This window comes from Nesoenas mayeri (assembly GCF_963082525.1).
Source record: "Nesoenas mayeri genome assembly, chromosome: 2".
Taxonomy (NCBI): domain Eukaryota; kingdom Metazoa; phylum Chordata; class Aves; order Columbiformes; family Columbidae; genus Nesoenas; species Nesoenas mayeri.
This window is the reverse complement of record NC_137543.1, coordinates 148,335,312-148,357,392: the sequence shown is the minus strand read 5'-3', so window position 1 is coordinate 148,357,392 and position 22,081 is coordinate 148,335,312. Positions and strand designations below refer to the sequence as shown.

Below are 22,081 nucleotides of genomic sequence, written 5' to 3'. Positions count from 1 at the left end.
CTAATGATTTTCAGATCACAGGCAGCAGTGACACAATCACTGTGTCACAGGCTGACTCTAAAGGTCTCTGCATGGGTAAGATAACTGATCAAATTCAAACCACTAGGAAAATGGAAATTTTGGTTGTAGGCAGAAAGACAAACTTCACTGATATTTCCACTGCAGTCTTATCTTCAGAGAAGGGAATAACTTCCCAAGCCCATCAAAGAGTTTCTAATTTAAACTCTTTAGAGCCAATTTTCTGATATGCATGTAGCAAGTGCTATTTACAACTTAGAGTATTGCCTGGTTCTTTGCTTCTGTGGGTAAAAACTTGATCAAAATAATGTCACACTTTTTTAGTCTCCTTTCCAAATGAAATCAATACAAAACAGTGCTGCAACCTTCCTCAGCAACCCACCACACTGAAAGAACACAAAGCATCTCACCGCACATAAACCGAACCCAAAATTTTATGAGTTAAATGAATATTTGAGTTCCTGGAGGAGCTTAAACAGAAAACATAACTTCATCATTTTTTAGAAGTTATTTCAAGGTCTGGACAATTTTTAAAATTTTCAGGTTCTCAAAGATACCTTAGTTCCAGTGTTCAGATCTCTAGATTTGCTAAATATTTATAATACATAATAGTGCTTTTAAAGTGGATTAATATAATAAGTCCATAACTTTAACTTTTGCTTAAAAAAATAAGTAGTAGTGCAGGTTTTACCTTAAACTAAAGGAAAAAAGAAAAAAAAATCATATTAGAGAATGATTGCACATATGAATGCTGGCACACTGCCCACAACTTGTGCAGGATACACATGGTTCACTTTTTCAAACCCGTATGACTGTTTCAGTTAAACCTCTAGAGAAAGACACCTTATATTTAAAACACCTGTTCCAAAGGTCTTTTAGAAATTCTGTTAGAATGACTGGAAACGGAAGCAGACTAATCTGATAAATGTTACGTGTGTTGTTTCTATTCTTGGGCATTCGTGAACAGAATAAATACATAAAAAACTCATTCTGTCAGGTTCAACTAAACTCAGGAACTTTCAGTACTACTTTACCCATGAAACACAACTTACTAAACTGCTGGAGTGTATGTTTTACAAAATAATCCCCAGTCCTGAAGATAGTATTAGTGTTGTATACACACCTGCCTCAGTACCTTTCCCTGTATGAGAGAGATCACGTATTCAACAGTTAGATTTCTAATGTGCAACCAAGACTGACAATGGGATTTTCAGCTCACACCTTTTGTTCTAGGAAAGCTGTTAAAAAGTAAACAGCACTTTGCTGTAGCAAATCAAAGCTCCATAAAACCTAATGTAGCCTTCATTCATCTCATGTAGCCATCACCAGAAATTCAAACAATTTATTAAAAAAAAATCCTTACTAGCAAATAAGAAACGCTCCAGGCTGCTACAAAAGAGGCTTCAGAATACAGAATTTTTACAGAAGAAATTTATGATAGTTTGAGCAAGCCTGTATGGCAGTTGTTTAATCTTTTGTCTGTCTAAACACTGATGAAAGCCTGTCTTTGTCAGCAATGACCAATGCAGAGAAAATATTGCCTATATTGCGATTCTACAATCACAGCAGAATTTGGTTCAAACGCTTCATTTTAGCAAACAAATTTCAAAAGGTTAAAAATGGTGCATTTGAAATAAGGAGTCAAAACAGATACTACCATGTCTCTAGAGCCCTAAAAAAGCCCAGAAGGTTGTCTGAGGCAAGACGCTGTGTAGTGACTACCTGTGGATACATCTCCAGGAAACCTCCAGCCCAAAAGGATCTTGACCCAGCACCTCTGTGAGCCAGTGCTGCTCTTCTTTGCTCCCCGCTTCAGGTTTCCTACACCTGTGCTTCATGGGTTCAAGAAATAGTCTACACACAGCCCGTTTTATGTAACTGCAATTCCTGATAAATATAGCCTGCTGTAGAGCAAAGATATTATAGGAGAGCTAAGAAAATTACCTACTAATAATTTAGCTCCAAAATACTCATTTCCCTGCACAGCATACCTTGGCAACAGCAGCTATAGAAAACAGGCTGAGTTGATGCTATTCTTTGAACTCTCAGCTGTTCCCTCTCAGCTGGATCACAGTTAGGGACCATATGACTGCTTTCTGTTTATTTAGATGTGAACTCATGCAATTTGTCTTAAATGACCAGTTTTAACAAGGTGGATGCTAAAGGACTGTGGCTGGAGTTTAGACACAAACAGGGTTATGCTGGAAAATATTCTCTATCTTTTAGGGGATTAAGGCCAAATTCTGCAATAAATTCCACTAATTTATGCATTTATCCCAATTTGGCTCAAATGTAAGCACGCTGTGTGACATTATGAAACTCAATATCTTATTCCACAATAAAAAACTTCGATTTCCTGATTGCTTCAAATTTTCTGCTTCCAAAACTGTTACATAATAACGTGCAACATTTACCTCCTTCCAGGGTTTTCAAACTACAGATTCACCATGAGTAAGATAGCCAGTTCTAAAACTAATCATGTAGAAATTATTTTTTCTGGCTATATTTTCCAAGAGAAATAGCAAAAGCAGCTCATAAGCAGAAATTTATATTGGAAAGTTATTTTGTTTCATGTTTTTTGTCTTAAAACTAACTCCTCAAGTTGAGCAAACCTTGAACCTTACTGGGAGCTACAGCAGAGACCTGCCATGGAAAAAAGACTTGGAAAAACTGAAAGCAAGTAACTAGTCTCTGATCACCCTTGAAAACGCTGCATCTACAGATTTTAAGCTCCTTTATAACAATGCCAATGGAATGAATGCACATCCGAATTTGCCTCAAATATTAAATAAAGAACATAAAATATATTACAATAAATATGTTAGAAAATCTGTTTTTTGATTGTGAATATTAGACGTTATTTCAGTAAAATGTGATCAAAAATTTGTATCAGATCTTTATTTAGAAACCTTCTTCTGCATAGCATCGTCAGTGAGAATGAACATACCTTCATCTTCCCAGCAACTGTTGGTACTCCCGTCTCTTTCACTGCTTTCTGGTAATACTGGATGGTCTGTTGGCAAGTCATCTTCTGGCACACTGGCATCACAGTCTGCTGCATCAGTTACACTTTCTTCTTCCACTATATGCAATTTATCTTCATCATCTGAATCTGAGTTTGCTTCTACAACGTTATTATAATTGGTGACTGTGGACAGACAAAAAGCAAAAGCCTCATCAATATACTCGTAACTTACAGCATGGAGGTCCAAAGCTTTCAGTACTGTGGCCAGATGCTACATCTGGGGCATCTCTATGGAGTCACATTATTGTTTCTTCTTTCCACATGGGGATGGCAGTGGCTTGTGATCAACTTAGATGCAATGGTGGCACAACAAGGAGGCATCTGACAGCTGCTGGGCTTCCACCAGTGCGAGGAACCACGATACCTCTCACTTCTGCACACCCAGCATGAAGCTGCACAAGAAAAGAGGGCAGACAACTCTGGAGTCGTCTTCTGGGCCACACCAAAGCATCAGGCTTTCAAAGCCAACACTAATTCAGAAATCTTGCATAACGTTTCCCCCAGCTACCACGAAAAGGTAATAACTCTACTTTTTCAGTCTGGAGAAAGTATTTTGTGACTCCTACGGACAAAGAATTATACAACAATATATATGTTTCTGTCATACGGGAGTAGATTATTCTGAAAATAGTCTTCATTTGTAAGCACAGAAAATCAGTTACAGCCATTTCCATTTAAACCACAAGGATTACGTATTAAGAAAAAATTACTTTCATAATCTGTTGTCTTGTTACACCAAAGTTAAACTATTAAACACTTACATCTATATGTGTTCTTCACTGCCAACTTTCTTACTGAAATGTTTCAATATAGAGTTTGATAAACAGAATGAATTTATTGATGAAAAACCAGCAAGACCTGTCTTGGCTGTAGCACTCGTTCTGTGGTTATCAGAATCACACCTGGGAGGCACATCATCTTTACTTTATGATACCTGCATCCTGCCACTGTTAGCACATGAGAAGCCAGACTGATTCTTTCATGTGAAATTCTGCCTATTAAGGCAGAGAAATAGCAAACCAGACTCCTGCCCTTCTGAAGTAAGCTTTTTTTTTTTTTTTTAAAGTAGATATTCTAGTCATTTAAAAATGCATTTCAGCAGGGAAAGCGAGTAACATTATGAACTAACAGGCTACTATCTCATTTCCTTCCAATTCAAGAGAAAAATGTATCATCTAGAACAAGCATAAGCATGACAAAAGAGCCTTTTGAATTTAAAATAATCATTCCATGTTTTCATATTTCATACACATAGTGTCATTTGAAAAATGTAGTAACGCCCCACTATTCATGCTATAGACCTCTTCTAAGACAACGAATTTAGGCAAATTGCCTAAGTACTAGTATCTGCTCCATTTCAATCAGTAAACTGATATTCCCTTTATATTCCATAACTGATTTTGTCAAGTAAAATCGGTACTGTAATGTTGTGCAAAAGAGAAGACACTCATTTCCCTCATCAAAGCAGAGATTTATGAATTTATTTCCCTGAGAAACGGTAAATCCAACTTCAAAAATAAAAAGTGCAAGATCAGACATAAAAGAGAGGGTCATGGAAAAATTATTTTAGCGTGTTGTTTTAACTGGGTTTTACTGTGGTGCTCAGATGTAGAGAATTATCAATATAAAACAACAATGTATTTACCTTTGCTGCACATAAAAGAGAACAATAAGACCAGGGATAAAAATTTATAGGCATAAATTCAGATTTCAGTAACATAGATAATGAATACTTGATTTTTTTAAATGTAAACTTTCCAAACTAAACAGGACATTAAGTGGAATCCCTTATATTAGATTTAGAGTGGTTTTTACGGAAAATTAAAATATAATCAGAAAGTTTGTCCTGAAGAATTACACTTACGGAGAAAAAACATCCCATCTTTTCATATGTTTATAAATGTTTATAAATATGTTTATAAATATATAAAGGGTGAGTGCCACGAGGATGGAGCCAGGCTCTTCTCGGTGGCAAACAATGATAGGACAAGGGGTAATGGGATCAAGCTGGAACACAAGAGGTTCCACTTAAATTTGAGAAGAAACTTCTTCTCAGTAAGGGTGACAGACACTGGAACAGGCTGCCCAGGGAGGTTGTGAAGTCTCCTTCTCTGGAGACATTCAAGACCCACCTGGACATGTTCCTATGCGACCTCACCTAGGCGTTCCTGCTCCAGCAGGGGGATTGGACTAGACGACCTTTTGAGGTCCCTTCCAATCCCAAACATACTGTGATACTGTGACCTTTTCCTCCTAACAGAAATTTTGATTTAAAATGTAACCTATTCATTATAACCTTAAACATTTTCACTCTCACTACACTCGCTCATGTGCTAACTCCGCAAAGCATATAAACTCCTCCTTCTCCATAAAAGGCAAAGAACAAAAAAAGTCTTTGGGATTTCAGTTCCCTCCACCAAAGATCAGTTGTCAACAAGGCAACATAACAAAATCAGCAAGGAATCTGGCTCTAACATTCCTGTTTTCCTCTTACAATGACCTTTGAGGGAAATGAACTGCCAAACCTGCCTCTAAAAAGGCCTTGGCACATGTGGGCTGGCCAGGCAACTCACACACCAAACACAGCTCAAAGTTGAGCACTTAAAACGATGGACACATCCATCAATCTCAGTAAATGATCACACGCTGTTTCCCTCTACAGGATCCCTGCCTCGTCTAGTGCAGCGATGACAAATACACAGGGAACGCTCAGTTTTATGGAGTGAACTGAGTATTTATAGGATCCTGCTTCATTTTTTCAGATTTCGAAGTGATTGCTCATTCTTTTTATCCCCATCAGCCAGCGGTGTTCCCAAAGTCTCACTTATATGATGTTAGCCAACATGGGTTTCCTTGTTATATATTAAGTATCATATAAGATATTATAGATTTTATATATATACATATTTATATACAATATATCATAACTATATGTTACATGATTATATATAATTTCTCTACATGGGATTCAGCAGGAATGCTTCAAAACATATAATTAACTGAACCGTAGCAAGGAGATGGTATTTTCATTTTACAGAGGAGAAACAGGCTATTTTAAAACCAGAGGATTATTTTGCCAATCCTGGAATTGCCACATTGGTGTAAAGCATTTTAGGTCTTACTTTTCAGAGGATTTTGCATTTTTGCAGTGTTTCATACATTCAAAGCACACTTGCATTCATTCCAAATGCAGTTGTGCTGAGAGCCCAGGTACCTCAGCCTGTGTGCCACAAAACACAGAGATCACCTCCAAAGTAAGTGACCTTCCAGAATCACATAAAAACTCCTTGAAGGAGAAAGAATAAAATCTAGTCTTTCAGTAGAGCTTTCCAATGCCTCAGAGAGTGTGCTTTTGATTCCTGCAGCCCTCTACTTAAATTACTATGCTTTCCAGCAATTAAGGCAAGGGTTCTGGAGACAACAGCTTCCTTTAATAAACACCCTGATTCATTCTCCAGGCACCATTCCTCCTGTGAAAAAATTATGTGATCACATAATTAAAGATCTTATCGTTATGCATACATGCAAGGAACAAATTAAAACAGTTTGAACAATCTTCATTCTGACATTTTCCAACTTTTTTTGAATGCTCGACTTTCAAAGTCAAGTGTTTGATTTCAAAGAATGTATTAATATTCTTTAATAGAAACGATGGTTAAAAAACAATCAAACCCTGTAATTTACTGTATTTTTAGTTAATTAAAATTAAAATCCCATTACATGGTACCATACTGATGCCTGCACAGCTGCAAAGCTTAGCTTTAACAATGCAGATCTGCTCCTGCTGCATTAGGAGACTAAGTGGTGGCAGTAGCAGGCGTTTGCTTTTGACACGTTTTGGCTACATGTTTCACAGCTCTTTGAATACATTAAAGCAATCCTTGAAGTAGAGCATCCAGCATCCAAATTCCAGGGGTAATCATGTTCCTCGAGAGGGGTTCTCCTTCCTCTCTATTCTGCCCTGGTGAGACTGCATCTGGAATATTGTGTCCAGTTCTGGCCCCCTCAGTTCAAGAAGGACAGAGAATTGCTGGAGAGAGTCCAGCACAGGGCAACGAAGCTGGTTAAGGGAGTGGAGCATCTCCCTTATGACGAAAGGCTGAGGGAGCTGGGTCTCTTTAGTTTGGAGAAGAGGAGACTGAGGGGTGACCTCATTAATGTTTACAAATATATAAAGGGTGAGTGTCACAAGGACGGAGCCAGGCTCTTCTCAGTGACAACCAATGATAGGACAAGAGGTAACGGGTTCAAACTGGAACACAAGAGATTCCACTTAAATTTGAGAAGAAACTTCTTCTCAGTGAGGGTGACAGACACTGGAACAGGCTGCCCAGGGGGGTTGTGGAGTCTCCTTCTCTGCAGACATTCAAAACTCGCCTGGACACATTCCTGTGTAACCTCATCTGGGTGTTCCTCCTCTAGCAGGGGGATTGGACTAGATGATCATTTGAGGTCCCTTCCAATCCCTAACATTCTGTGATTCTGTGATTCCCCCTCTCCCTTCTCCACTTCAATCCTAGAGCAAATATAGACCTTCCCTATCGGCATGTCATTTGGGGTGTTTTCTCCTCTTGTCCTCGACGTTGCCTCAGAATAGCCACCACTGAAAGAAGAGGATGACAAGCTCACATGCTTTGCTTGATGCCTGGCACCACAGCAACTGCTGAAGTGAGGAGGAATACTTTTTATTAAACTTTTTTAGATAGAGATTGAAATATACTCAATACAAAAACAACATATAGAGACTACTGCTTACAACGTCTGAAAGAAATTCAGTTGAACATACATAAATGATGACTTCAAGGGGCTCATAATTTGGTCAAATATTCCATGCAGAAAATAAAATATACAAGTAAAACCTTGCTCAGAAGAACAGCTTTCTTATGAAGTAACTACAAATATTTCAGAATTCAGGAACACATACTTTTAGCTAATGTCATTTAAAAGCAGCATCAACCTAAGCAAAATAACACAGCCTGGCTCACAGAAGCCTGGCACAAGCAGCAATCAGTGTCTCCAGGATGAGACACTGCTCTGTGAATGGCAAGGACGGCTGGCGAGGTGACACCACCTCAGGCAGCACGGCTCCAGGGATGGCCGGCAGCAGCGGGAGAAGCAGCAACCAGTGCAGGTAACCTCATCTGCAACTGGAAAACCCACCTCTGACTCAGAACATGAACCATGGCTGTAAGTCTCGGAAAACAGCTCACCAGAAAAGCACATATGATGTATAACAGACGTACAGCCCTATTCTGTCCACCTTATAGCACGTAACCTTAGCATGAAAAGGTACATTACTATATTAAACAGTTTAACTATTAATGTCAGATTAATTCCATAGATAAACAGAAAAGAAGTCCCCATTTTCAACACATGTATTACAAATTACACTGAAGACTAAACATTTATTCAATAAAAATAAATTTTTATATCATTAGCATGTATCTTCTGAAATAAAGATGAAATATTCATTAACAAAACAGCACATAAAAATAAATCTTATGAACTGTAATTACTATTTTCCTGTTGATCACTCTCTTGCTACAGTATCGTGCTTCTTAAAGAATAAACGAGTATCCGTAGTTGAAGCTTCCATTGCTCTAGGAGTAAATACACTGCAAAATGGATGGCAGAAAATGAGCTTTGCTTTCTGAATTTTCACAGTCTTAAATGCAGAGAAGATGTATGATGTTGTGTAATTCTAATTAAAAACTATATTCAAATGGAATTAGTGATTAAAGAGCTAAAACAGAGAAATATATTATTTTGCTGGTTGAATACAGCTAGGAAAGCACAATACATATGTCCACTCAAATACTAACATGGTATTTAAAAGAATCTTTAGTTCTCTGATTTAAAATCAATGAACCCAGGAAATTTAAGGTGAAGACCATAGGACTCACTGTTTCCATAGCATATACTATAATGGGACAGTCCCTAAGAAGGTGAGTGACGTGTGTGGCAATAAAAGGAAAGCTTCTCAAAAAGCTGGCAGCAGGTACCCAGTCATCAGTCCCCCCATCCAGACCTGCCCTTAGAATCATCAGACAACATGAAATGTAGCAGTTAGTTTACTTTACCATTCCCAACACAAAGAATGAACCAATAATGTTCATATCACTCAAATTCTGATAGGAATTTACTCACCTCAGCAAGAAAAAAAAAACGTATGATGGAATACGCATTGGAATAATTTGAGATCAGCTGGCAACAGCACAGAACTGCACTAAACCGAGAACTAATCTGTAATGTATAATTCGTATTACCAGGATCTGGAAGTGTACAGAAGGATGGATATTTTGAACCTGATCTGTTATAACCTTTTCTTCAATACTTGCCAGTGGTCACTGTCTTCTATGTAGAATCTGCTCCAACATTTTCACTACCTGCCTCTTTTATACCTCTGCATACTTAATCCAACATCCTACCTACTTCCAAAGTAAAAAAATAAACTATTTGGAATTTGTGAATTAACACAAACTCCCTAGAATTTTTAATGAAGTTGACTCATGTAAACAAGACATTTGAGTTGTCTGGATTCAGCATCTCAACACAGAAAAGCCTGGAGAACTAGAACAGGTGTAATATTTTAGAAATCCTGCTTCTATTAGTTCTTCCAGGTTCTAATAATAAACTCTGAAAACTTATTTGAGATACTGTTAGGAAAGAAACCTCTGATTCTACAAACTGGAACAACTCCTGTGCCCTGTGAAACGCATTCTTGATTCACAGATTTCTGCTCTGACAGCCTACAATCATCCCTCGGAAACTATTTACTCTGTCAGCTCAACCGAAAACCTGCACCCATATATTATTTAAGCAAAATATATTGCAAAGACAGAAACCTGATAAATTACCATCCAGTATTTTATATTTAGATTTTGGGGTATACTATTAATTTTATTGCTACTCCAAAATGAAATGTAATACTTCTGCCTCTCCGCTGATAAGCTGCCCAGTACCTTCAGTAAAAGCTAGACATTTATGTTTTTTCCACATTTTTCCTCTCAGTTTAACACATACATTTGAAATTAACAAGTAAATTGCATGCAATAATATATACAGAATCATGTTACCATCTGAAGTAGAAACACAGGGAAGAGCTTAAGAAAAAGGAAGGCACATGTTGATGCTTCTCTGCCTGTTTCCAGGAGGTTTTAGCTCCTGGAATTCCTCAATGAGACACGTTGCCTTCATACCTAATAGGCTCATTTTCTATGAATTTGTCTAGCTACTCTTTGCATTCCTGAAAATTTTGGCATCTCCAGTATTTCAGGCAAGCAGTTTCAGAGCTCTGTGTTGGGGGAAGAATGAGTTTGTTCTGTTGATTTTGAACCCGCTCTGCACTAGATTCAGGGGGTGCCCCTTGATCCTCCCGACTCGTGCCCTCTGTGCTGTTCACGACTTCTTGAGCTTCACTGCACAGACCTGCTTTCCAACATGAAGAGTCTTTATCCACTTGTTATTCATACAGAAGTTGCTCTATTGATAATTTTTGCTTCATCTCTCTGGACTTACTTCTGCTGCATCCTTGCTTACATGTGGGAGAGATGACAACCTAGAACCGCACAGAGTATTCGGGATGCACACACATCATGGATTATAACAAGCAGCATAACAATGTGCTATTTTCCTCTTTGTCTCTTTTCTAATAATACAAGGAATATTCTAGGACTTTTCCTGACTTCTGTAAGTAATGAAACTGACACAACTACAGGTGTATTTTGTGTAACCCCATAAGTGCTGTCCCTCGATGGTAACAATCAGGTTAGAATCCATCACAGAAGTCCATCCTCCCGCCACATACATTGCTTTACTTTTATTTACCTGGGATTTTATCTGCCTGACTTCTGCTTGGCTATTTGCAAACACTGTCATTATTTCTCTAAGAAAAGCAAGTAATCCCTAGTCAAAATATTCACTGCTTCCCAATGGTGTCACAGCCTCCACCAGGCAGTGGGGTGACATCCCATAGTGCGACAGCCAGCAGTGCTACAGAGGGGAAAGGAGGCAGCAGAACACCTCACATTAGGCAGCTTGTTGAACTCAGTAAAAATACACTACAGTGAGATCTCGTTATGTGGAAGGTGTGTGGAATCTGTATTATACCCTTAATTAAATCATTTAAGAAAACAAAAAAACCCAAACAACAGAAAACCCAAATGAAAGCGAAACAAAAAACCCCACAAAAACCCCCAAAACATCCTACCAGAGACTAGTTTTTGAAATAATCAATTTTAAATTTAATTTAAAAGCACACTTGTAATTTTCAGAAAACTCATTCTGCTTTTAAGAGCAGTATATGTGCTTCAACTGTGGAGAACAGAACTATATTGTATATATAAAAGGTTGACTCACTGCTTATTTGGACATACACACATGAGCCTGCTCACAAAGGAAAAGTGGAATTGGATTCAGTCCTTCCTCTGCCTGAAGGGATCAAACATCTCCCACGAGTGTTTATGTAAATATATGAATAGTTGTAAAAACGTAAGTCTAAATATTTACACGTACCAAGCACATTTCTGATAATTTTATTTAACTAATAAAAATCTCTTTCAAAATGTTTTTACACCTCTTAACTGAATGCTAACGTCCGCTCAAATGCAGTTTGACACACATTTTGATTGAATATTCTGACATAATAAAAAACATAAAATTCAAGAATCTGAATATGCACGAAGCTACATAAATCATCTCAATATACATGGATTATTTACTCTTCTGATCAACTCAAAGAAACTTTGATTTTAAAATAAACGCTTTGCAAGTGGACTGCATACTAAACCGTGCCCTAAATGCTGTCCCAAAAGCTAGACTGAGTGTCTGTCTTGGCTTACACACCACATATTAAAATCAACAGTGCAATCACATCTTCTGCTTGTCAATTTTAAATCATGGTTTTAAAATCAATCAGTATTTGACATTGGAAACAAACTGACCCTCAGTGTTGAATTTTTCTATGGATATGGCAACGTCAGGAGCAAAGCCTGATGACTTAAGTCAGGACCAGTTCCCCAGCATTAGGGTAATGCCTACAGCTTTACCACTGGACTCCGAGACGACATACACAATACCTGGAGTAAATCTGGAAAATATTCCAGCCTCAGTGATTTCATTTTTTGCTGCTTGCCTTTGCTCATCTGATCATCAGCTTGATTCAGGGTTAACTTAGTCCCATACGCATAATTCCACTGGAGCAGGACAGTTCATCAGTGTACTACTGAGTAACCCAGCAGCTCCAGGTCTCCCAGCAGGGCAGACACGGTGGAGTTTCTGCCACCAAGGTGCACAAAGACAGACAGCAGAGCCAGGCGGCTGCTGCCCCCTCTGCCCGCTGCTTCCGCAAGAGCAGCTGGGAACCTCTGCTCCCTCGGCTGCTCCCGGCCAGCGGCTGCTGTAGCCAACCACCTGCTTTGCCTATGACTAAGATGAGTTCTGGGCAGAAGAACATATGTACTCCCTCTATCCCTCCCAAACTATTCAAACTACATACCTAAGGCATTAGATTTTATGTCTGTTTAATTTCTGGGATGCTGAGCCCAACACTGAATCTGGAGAGGGATCCAAAACCAAGTCCCACTGATTGTAAAGGATTTGTAAGAATGGTGGGTGCTGACGACAACGACAGCGAGCTTGCACCCACACTGACAGGCAGAGAAACAGGAAGAGAAACAGAATTACACGGTGAAGCCACTGACACTGAGAACGCAATGTTCACACTCTGTTTCCAAGCAGTCTCTTAATAAAACTAGCTCTGCTCTGGTCTTCTGGAGTAAATTTTTGCTAGTAGCCGCAACACACTTAAGAGCGCTCCCAGAGCACTTAGTTTAAAGAAATGGCATGCTCCCAAATCAAAACACAGTAAGTGAGGACAATCAGAAGATTCACTTAAAAAACGCAGTTCTAAACTGAATTAAGACACTGAAGGACGTGCATCTGCAGCCAGACACCTCTGGGAAGGATACACACTTCTTGCCTGCAGAGTCTGGAGAACAAAACTTTCCATTGCTCATTCCACTATAAAAATGATCAAATGTGTGCACCAAAATCTCAGCTTGTATTGAGGAGGGACCTCTTGGGTCATATGCCCTCTTCCTCCTTCCTGCCAGCAACCAGGTCATATACTCCCTTTCGCAGGTCATATTCTCTCTTTCACAATTTTCTTTTCAAAAGGATCAATCAAATACTTCACAGACTCCTGAGTGCAGGACATATCAGCAATTGAAAGGAAAGCTACACATGGTCTTTCCAGACAGACATCTGTGGTGACAGGTGCGGGCCAGAACCAGTAACCACCATCTGTTAGTGATGAAAGTGGATGAAGTCGTGTGACAAGTTCTACGGGTTGAATCTCATACTCCTCAGAAAGAGTTTGAATCTGTACTGCTAACAAACATTCTGAGAGACAAGCTGCAATAGCAACACAGCAAAGCTTGAAAAGGACACTTGGGAGAGAGAAGAATGATGGCACAGAAGACACGGATGCCAGCAAGTACCCAAATAGCTCAGTACTGCCATGTGGGATCGAAGACGAGTGAATGACAATGGAGCTCTAGGACTGGTAACGAGCTGTCACACACAGTACATACAGTCCAGTAAAAAAGAGACCTCCACCACCTCCTCCCTTTGGGTTGCTTGAGTGAAGCCCTTTTTTTCCAGGCTCTTGAAAAATCTTAAGATCATAGGCATGGTTGCTTCCATCTGCAGTACTGACGGGCATCATCTCTGAACATTGCCAAGCATCCTCAAGTAAGACGACCTGCCCACAGCAAGCACATGTGTTTAGGTAACTCCTGAGACTGCAGATGACAAGCTCAGCTGGGGACACTGCTTTCACACTCATCAGAAACGATTACCAAAACTACATGGGCAGACCGCTCACCAAGAGGGCTGAGTACAGGGGACTGTTGGGTCATGAAGTGGGAGCTCATAAGGCACCCTCACATACCTTGTAACGTTAACTGTCCATCACCTGAGAAATACAATCACAGGAGTTGTACACTGGGATACTATAGAAGCCTTTCCTAGAAACACTGGTCTCCAAATGGAGGCTACTTTGAATGGCTTTCCAGCTGCTGCAATGGTGCCTCAATGCTGCATGTTAAATGTCTATAGAACTTGTAAGAGTGGGAAACAACTTTAAAATCTACTCCAGCGCTCATAAGATAATTTATTTGCATATGGAATTGACACAAGTCCAGAGATGAGAAGTAGAGAGCACACAGAAAAGTATTTCAAGTATTTAGTCTTGATTCAATAATGATTTTAAAATACAGCAAATATGTTTTTATATATATACTTACATATACATACTTAAATATATATTTTCAGATTTCAGAACCTAAAATTAGATTTTGAAATGTATACCTATACCATCATATAAGAACAATATAATTTTGAAATATTTCTCTTATTAGGCCTACATCAGAAAAGTAACTTAAATGTCATTTTCAGCAGACTGGTTTGAGACTATTCATCGTTCTGCAGCTCTTCTGTGCTAAAAATGGAAGCTTTACAGCTTTGCAAAATGAAGGCTTTCAGTCTTTCAGTGAGACAGAGGGACATGCAATAGTAATTTCCCTGTTGGGTTTGCAGGTGATCATGCCTTTTCTAATGAAAATGCTAACTATTGTCTGGATATTCTGTCCTAGTCTCTAGATTGATGTAAATTCTACACGCAAATAGAAAAATTATCAGTGGGAGCAAAATTTGAAAAATGGTATTATTACATGGTGCTTATAAGTTTGGAAATACTGAAATAACCCCATAGGAAAAATAAATTAACATTCAGAAACAAGACAGCCAAGGGTGTATGAGATAATTAACTGTACCCTTTGCCTATTATCATCATTGTATAAGTCAAGGTTGCAGAGCTTCCTGCAGCTGAGAACTTCACTCTGCCTGTGTAATTCCATGCCTACTGTTGCTCTCAGGAAGTTTTACAAAAACTTACTCTAATATTTTAAGGAAATATTTACAAAACCTTAGAGTAGTGAACAGAAAGAACCATATTCCCTTTCCATCCCTCTGCATGTTTAAAAAAATCTACTAGAAAAAAATAATCTCAATAATTTTATTGCAGCTTTAAATATCTGGCAAGGGAGAAGCCACACTTGGGTTCATTTTTGTCTCTCGCAGCTCTCCCATTTTCCATGCTGTCCCTCAGGCAGCCTCACAAAATGTAGAAAAGGCTTCACTCATTAGAGGTGACAAAACCTCTCCTATGAAACACGGAAGTTTTAAAAAGTATTCAAATTTGTAAACGCATGCGGAAAAAATAAAGATCAAATAGGAGGTAGGAACAGCAATGTAATATACAGGCAGGAACTTCTGACTAAATCTCTGCCCATTTTTTTCTCCTAAAGAACACACGTAGTTTTCCCATAAAATTATACCAACAAATACAAAACAGATAAAATCCTGATGTTTATGATTTTTTTTAAATATTGATTTTCAAAGAATATATTATGGGGACCAATTCTAAGCAGGCGGCAATTATCTGGTCATTCTCCACTCCAAATTACAGAGGCAAAAAGTAGAAACTTCTCCCACATGTCTTATTTCATCCCAGGTAAGTTTGCATTTCTGTCACCAGTATTAGTTGTATAGTCTATCATTTCACGCAGAAGCCTGGAAATCCCAACCTACACATCCGATTGGAGTCCCTCACAGCCAAGTACAGCCTGACGGCCACCACGGTTTGCTGCCTCCGAGACCAACAAGCATGGCGATCATTAAAATTAGGCACGAGATGTATAAATATCTGAGAAGCCTTCATCTTTTAGTGCCTCCAATTACTGAACAAGTGGAAATAGTAAACTAATCTGAGGAGAGGCCGAGATCATTTCCATGGGTTACATATTATGTAATTGTTTTACTCTTCAAGAATTATCTGTCCGCTGGTGACTGTACCACTCCGTTGTATCTTCAAAACGCTTTATTTATAAGATGACCACATTGTTTCCACATAGTTCCTATTCCAGATGCTTAATATTTTTTTCTTTTATAAACTACTGTTGACACGTTTACAGAAATTTATATTATATATCTCACAATATTGGTGATTTTATATAACATCATTACCTAGGTTTATATACAGTAAATATTTCATGGATAATAAAAAGACTGAAATACAGGAGTACCAGCTTGGCTTATAAAGTTTTCAGATCCTCCTAGATACAAGGGAGAAGAACGATACTTCAAGAGCCACATTTTATATACAATAATAGCCTATTACAGCAATTCTTTCTTGCCCCCAAAGTTTTATGACTATCATAAGGTGCCACTGGAAAGGTCTTCAATGTTAAGAAAATTATACACATGGTAGAGATACCACTGTAATGAATCACACGCCTTATGAAGCCTTTACTTTTTTTTTTCCTCATTTCTAAATTAACAGAACAATAAATTATGCAACTTTGAACAGATGTTGCATAAATACAATCTAAATTAATAAACTATTGAAATAATTTTTTAGAAAGTATAATTTTATTTTCATTTCATATTTCACAATATTTTTGCTTAACCTCTAATTTCTTAAATATACCTCTTGAAAGAGAGCTAGTTCATCAAATCCATAATGGTCAGTTATTTATTCTGACTACAGGTTTAAACACTCCAGTATTCAAGTAACTCCCCTGGCTGTTCCCCACTTGTGACACAAGAAGATTCCCCCCTGCCTCCTTTAAATTTGTCTTTCAAGTTGACAAGCTACATTTTGGCTTCACTCTGATTTCACATAATAGCAGGAGAGTATTTTTAATGGTGTTCCAGGTTTCAGTTTTCAAAATATGGCTCCTGGCTTTTGGATTCAGGGTAACTAATTTGTAGAGATTACATGTTATTATCATGACAGATTTTTATATCAAATATTCCTAATTCACTTTTCCTGAAAATAGAGATTACAACGAAATGTTAGAATAGCAAGATGTAGACAGACAGAGCTTTAGTATGTAATTTGGATGTTCTGGTTTGCTTATATTGCTTTGCATCTTGAGTAACATGAGTTTATTAGGCATGCACATAATTTTTTGCATTTATATTCACAGCTAATCAACCAAAACACTGGCAGTAGAAAATTACTGTCTGGGAGTGGTATGACAAGTTCCAAGTCTCTTCAGTTTTTAATTATCTATGATATTTTTACTATACACTCTTTTACATTACAGATTTTTCACCTTACTGATTTTCAATTATTTTAAAATATTAAATCACTGACCATTTATATACATTATTTGTCTGAAGTGGAAAATAAAGCACCACCTAAATTCAAAGTGTGGCTTATTCATTTTGCAAGCTAATGAACAGGTACTATTCCCAGGAACCTACTGCCGTGTAGGAGCACGCATAAAGAGACAGTAAAAAAATAAGCAAATAAGCAATGGATTTACAGTGTTTTACTGGATTTCAAGACTAGGTATTCCTTGGTGTTCTATTTAAACAGGTCTCATCCTGGTCAAATGGAAGTACAAAGACTAAGGAAAAGGTTAATTTTCAAAGGATGCATTCCCGAGGGATAACACGTTGCCAAAATGACCACAGGAAATTACATGATAGTGAAATTTTACACATTGAAATAAAACTTAGTATATTTATATAAATCAGAATGAAAGCAAATTGATATTTCTGACATCATGTTAAGGAAATAAACATGTTTTGCCATACTAACCCCTTTGCTTCAAAAGGCTATGAACATAGTTCACGGCACACTTCATGACAGATGCTTCCAAAGGCAAGGTTGTTAACTTATTTAAAACTCTATTCCGGATTTGTTCAGTTCCACTGCTGTACACAAATTGTTCACAAACAGCTACTAAGGCTCCCTGCGAAGGCAATTATACCCAGATTCTTGGACTAAAAACTGGACAAAGCAGCTCTTCAGCCTCCACATCAAACAATAACCCCCATCTAGTCATCACACTATTTTACAGACATAGTTAGCACATGCTTCAGCAGAAATGGGGTTCAGGAGAAGGCATGAGAAGAGAACCCCATGAGTTCCCAGGACTGCACAGCTGTGCTGATGCTGTACCTGCTCTGCCATCAGAGAGAGACAAAGATTCCAATCAGCACTGAGAAACTGCTGCACAAATGACGAGAATATAAGAGACCCTCTTGCTGGAATACAGACTCACAAATGCACTCTAACACAAAGAAATACGAAATGTAGGCACTAGCCTAAATTAAAAAAAAAGAACAAAACAAAACTCATTCACCTCTCAATAGAACTATTTAGAAAAACTAGCAAACTAACAGCTGTACCAGCAAACTATTTCAGACTGTTTTACCTAAGATGTGGAATAGCATCCTGAGAAACCAGCACTGTTGGCCTTAAAGAATGATAGCGTATCTCTCCAAAACAGTTTTAATGAATAAGAAGATATCTTGCAAAGCCAGAATTTCAGAGCAGACATAACACGATGACATATTATCTGTCTGAACTACTTATGTAACAGAAAATGCTACTACTAAGGAAAAAAAGATCTTATAATCTTAAAACTATTTTGGTAGTGAAAATATTGAGCGTATATATGATACCTAGTAAAGCATTTTTCTTAACTACTCAATTCAACATGTAGATATTGAGCACACAGTTCTACTGAAACACCGCCAATGGCTCTGTCCTACTTGCACTCCTCACCACGGCTTTGTGCAACCAAACTACACAGCCCCCTTCCCCCTCCTAACAGCCACACTCATCTAAGGAGAGCATAAAACACATTTTGACATAGACTTTGACAACTTGCCAATGAATACAAACTTGAAATCTGACAAGTTTGATTCTCTGAGCCTGAGCACTAGATGAGTGAAGTGAAGAACAAGTGGAGCCAGCGCAGAGCCCCTGGCCCACCTGCCCGCACCAGGTGCATCTCCTGCTCTTCATTCCTTCCCTTCCCCAGCACTGAGCCACATTCCAAACGGCAACCGGCGCTTCTGAGCTTTATGTAACACTGATTCAAGTTCACTCTCGTATTTCTGAATCCTACCAGCAACTGCAACTCCTGTCAACTACTGAAAACTTGTATAGTCAATGACTTAGAAAAAAAAAGTCTGTGTCTCCCTCAAGACAGGTGTGCACTTCACAAACAAAACCAGTATGGGAAGAAAGGGCTATAATTGGCACAAGGACAAGGATTTCCAACATTTTTATCTAATTTTATCCAATTTAAAGAATTTATCTAGTTTAAAGAAGAAAGCATTTTTCCAATCCCAAGAGAAATAGCTTTATTTACTAAACAAAACTACAGTAACTGGTTCTGTAACACAACCAAGCTTAAGATTCTGTCCATTGTTCTCTGCTGGGCCTCTGGAGAAACTCCCTCAGCTGCTTTGCTTCATTCAGTCTCACATTTGTTTCTTTATAAACTCCAATGTGAGTTATTCCTTAAGCTATTACAGATTTTCCTGTCACAAAAAAAATAAACCAAAAAAACAGGGACAAAAATATTTCTAATCTTTCATGAGTTTGTGCTGCTTTTTTTTCTTTTAAATATAAAAAAGTGACTGAAGATTATCTCTAATTATTATTTAGAAGGGCAAATGAAGTGTTGGCACAACATAGCAGAAGTGAGAACTGAGAGATTTTGACATTCTTCAGTTAGTGTAGTGTTACTGTAATATGAGCTGAATGAATAGTAGCTAATAAGCTAACGCTAAAACCTTCCTTAAATATTCATAATTACTTTTTATAGTATGCAGCTATATGATACACTGAATTTCCAATAAAGCATGCACTCATGTTTGTACAGGATCAATACACAGCACAGTAAAGCCTGTAAAAGGTTCCCAACAAATAAATATTTCAAAAAAAGAGTCCAGAAAATGCAGAGTATTTAAAATATCAGTCCACAAAATACAACTGTGAGATTTTAACTATGATATTGCAATTTACTGTACAGCAGGTATGTTCCAAGGCTTGTTAATGGTGATGAATAACTGTGCTCAATTTAGTCCAACACCTCCAAATTCTCACTGTCTACACAAGGATGAAGTTAAACATTTTGAGACTTTAATTTAAAAGAGCTTATCTGTTCCATCTGACATTGAAATTCATATGTAAGGTGAACAGCAATAAAGAAGAATCTAACAAAGGATCAACTATGGAGTAGCTTAAATAAAGAGACATGTTTCCAAAAAAAAGACAACCCCATATTTATTCATGTAAATGACCTGACATGCATTACAGGCATTCTTAAATTTAATTTTGCTGGCCTTTGGCAAATGAATGGAAAAGACAGTAAGAAAGTAAGACAGACATGCCTGATTTCAGATGAATACTGAGGAGGACAGTAAGACACATCTGAGTCACTTCAAGACAGAGAACTCCTCTTTGTAAAGGCTACTACAAAACCAGCTGAGCGCCAACAAACCAGATAGGAGGGTTTGGCTTAAAAAAAAAAAGAGAGTTTTGTTTGGGAGGCAAATTATTTTCAAGCTTACTGCATCTGGTCTCTGACAAAGAGACAGAACTTCTAAAAAGGGAGAAAAAGCTTTGAAATGCCTTGTGAATTGTTTTCTACTGCTTCATAACCAGTCTCTTAGAAATTTCTCAGCAGCTATCTGGTTACAATTACAAGCCAGAGAGATACTGAGGATTGCAAAGGCATAGTGTTACCTGTAGCTATTTTAGCTTATGTAATCCTTTACACACAGGATTTCTGTAGCAGATTTTAGTTTTTAAGCATCTCATTTACTCTATCAGATCAGTCCAACTGCAATTCATTGATATGCAACAAAAAGGAATAACAGCAATAACAATAATGCTAATAAATATAAAACATTTTAACCTAGTTACTCCATTTGTAAATCTTAATAAGGGATAGTTTGCTGTTAATATCTCAGATGTTAAACACCTCTAGGCTTACAACCCTTTATTTCCTAAGGGAAGAGGAACAAGGAATTTGAAGAAGAATGACGCATTAAAGTGTGATCAGACCTAACTTTTGGATCTTCTGAAATGAGAAATATGTTTTCCAACCTCTGATAATTTTTCCAAGATGATACCCACACCCATTTTTAAGGTCTATCTAATCTTCTGTTTCTCCTAAAAATAGCTGAGACATCTTTATGGTTACAAATATAACTAAAATGATCAGGTAAGGGGTTACATCAACCCCTGACTGCTTCTGCAGAGGAACTGAGTATTTTGACAGCCATGATGACACTATAGAAATGGAGGTGCAGGGAAGTGTGCTGAGGATTACAACAGTCAGTGAGCAGAAGGCTATGTCGAAGTCCCTGAATAGGAAATCAATATGCCCATGAGAGACAAATGGCCAAAATGAAGGTAGAAGGATGAGATGAGCAATGTTTAAAAAGAAAAAACACAAGTCTGCAAGGTAGGCTGACAGAAATAGCACTTCCAAGAAGGGCAGGAGTGCAGGGAAAAAGATCTGTTTCCACCATGCTGAGGATTGTGTGGAAAGACTCCATGTCTGACAGTTGTCTGAACTTCCCTTCACTGCAGAAGGTGCAACACTCAGACGTGCTACAGCCAGTGTGAAGCAGTTGAAAATATTATCGTATATACCAGTTATAGTCAGATACATCCATACTGCTCTGCTCTTGGGATCAAAAGTCAGATCAACAACTTTTTTCAACTCAGGGACTGTTAAGAAAGAGAAGTATTAGGATGAACCTTTATAGTTAAAACCCCTGTGTAGACATCTGTTGTGGACTGGTGAAAACTGAGAGACACATCTATGAAATCTGTTCCCATAATTTATTTTTTAAAAGCTCAACTTGAGATATGTGAGGTGAAATAAATATTCCTCCCTGAAAACATGAGCCAGTAAATTTACCCTTGCCTTCAGAACACCCATCTTTTTGCAAGCTGATATAGTGACATTTTAGTTCTTTTTGGAGGACGAGCAAACTAGAGAGATAAAGAACAAAAAGTTAAGGACAGAGTCAGAAGGCTTCACATCAAAATTTAAATACTACATGACTTAAACAACTCTTCAGTGTAAAAGTGAAAATCAACTTTTTTTACCAGTTAAAGTTAGACCAATTAGTAATCACTGAACTCTAACAGGA

The 22,081-nt window shown here is 37.9% G+C and overlaps 1 protein-coding gene across 1 annotated transcript in view; it reads right to left on the bottom strand.

Moving 5' to 3' along the window:
* ZEB1 (zinc finger E-box binding homeobox 1) overlaps positions 1-22,081 on the bottom strand; it is a 123,467-nt gene that overhangs the window by 22,391 nt on the left and 78,995 nt on the right. The window contains exon 2 of the mRNA XM_080338661.1: positions 2,966-3,166. Within this exon, the coding sequence (XP_080194787.1) occupies positions 2,966-3,166 (201 nt within the window). The remainder of the gene's footprint in view (positions 1-2,965; positions 3,167-22,081) is intronic.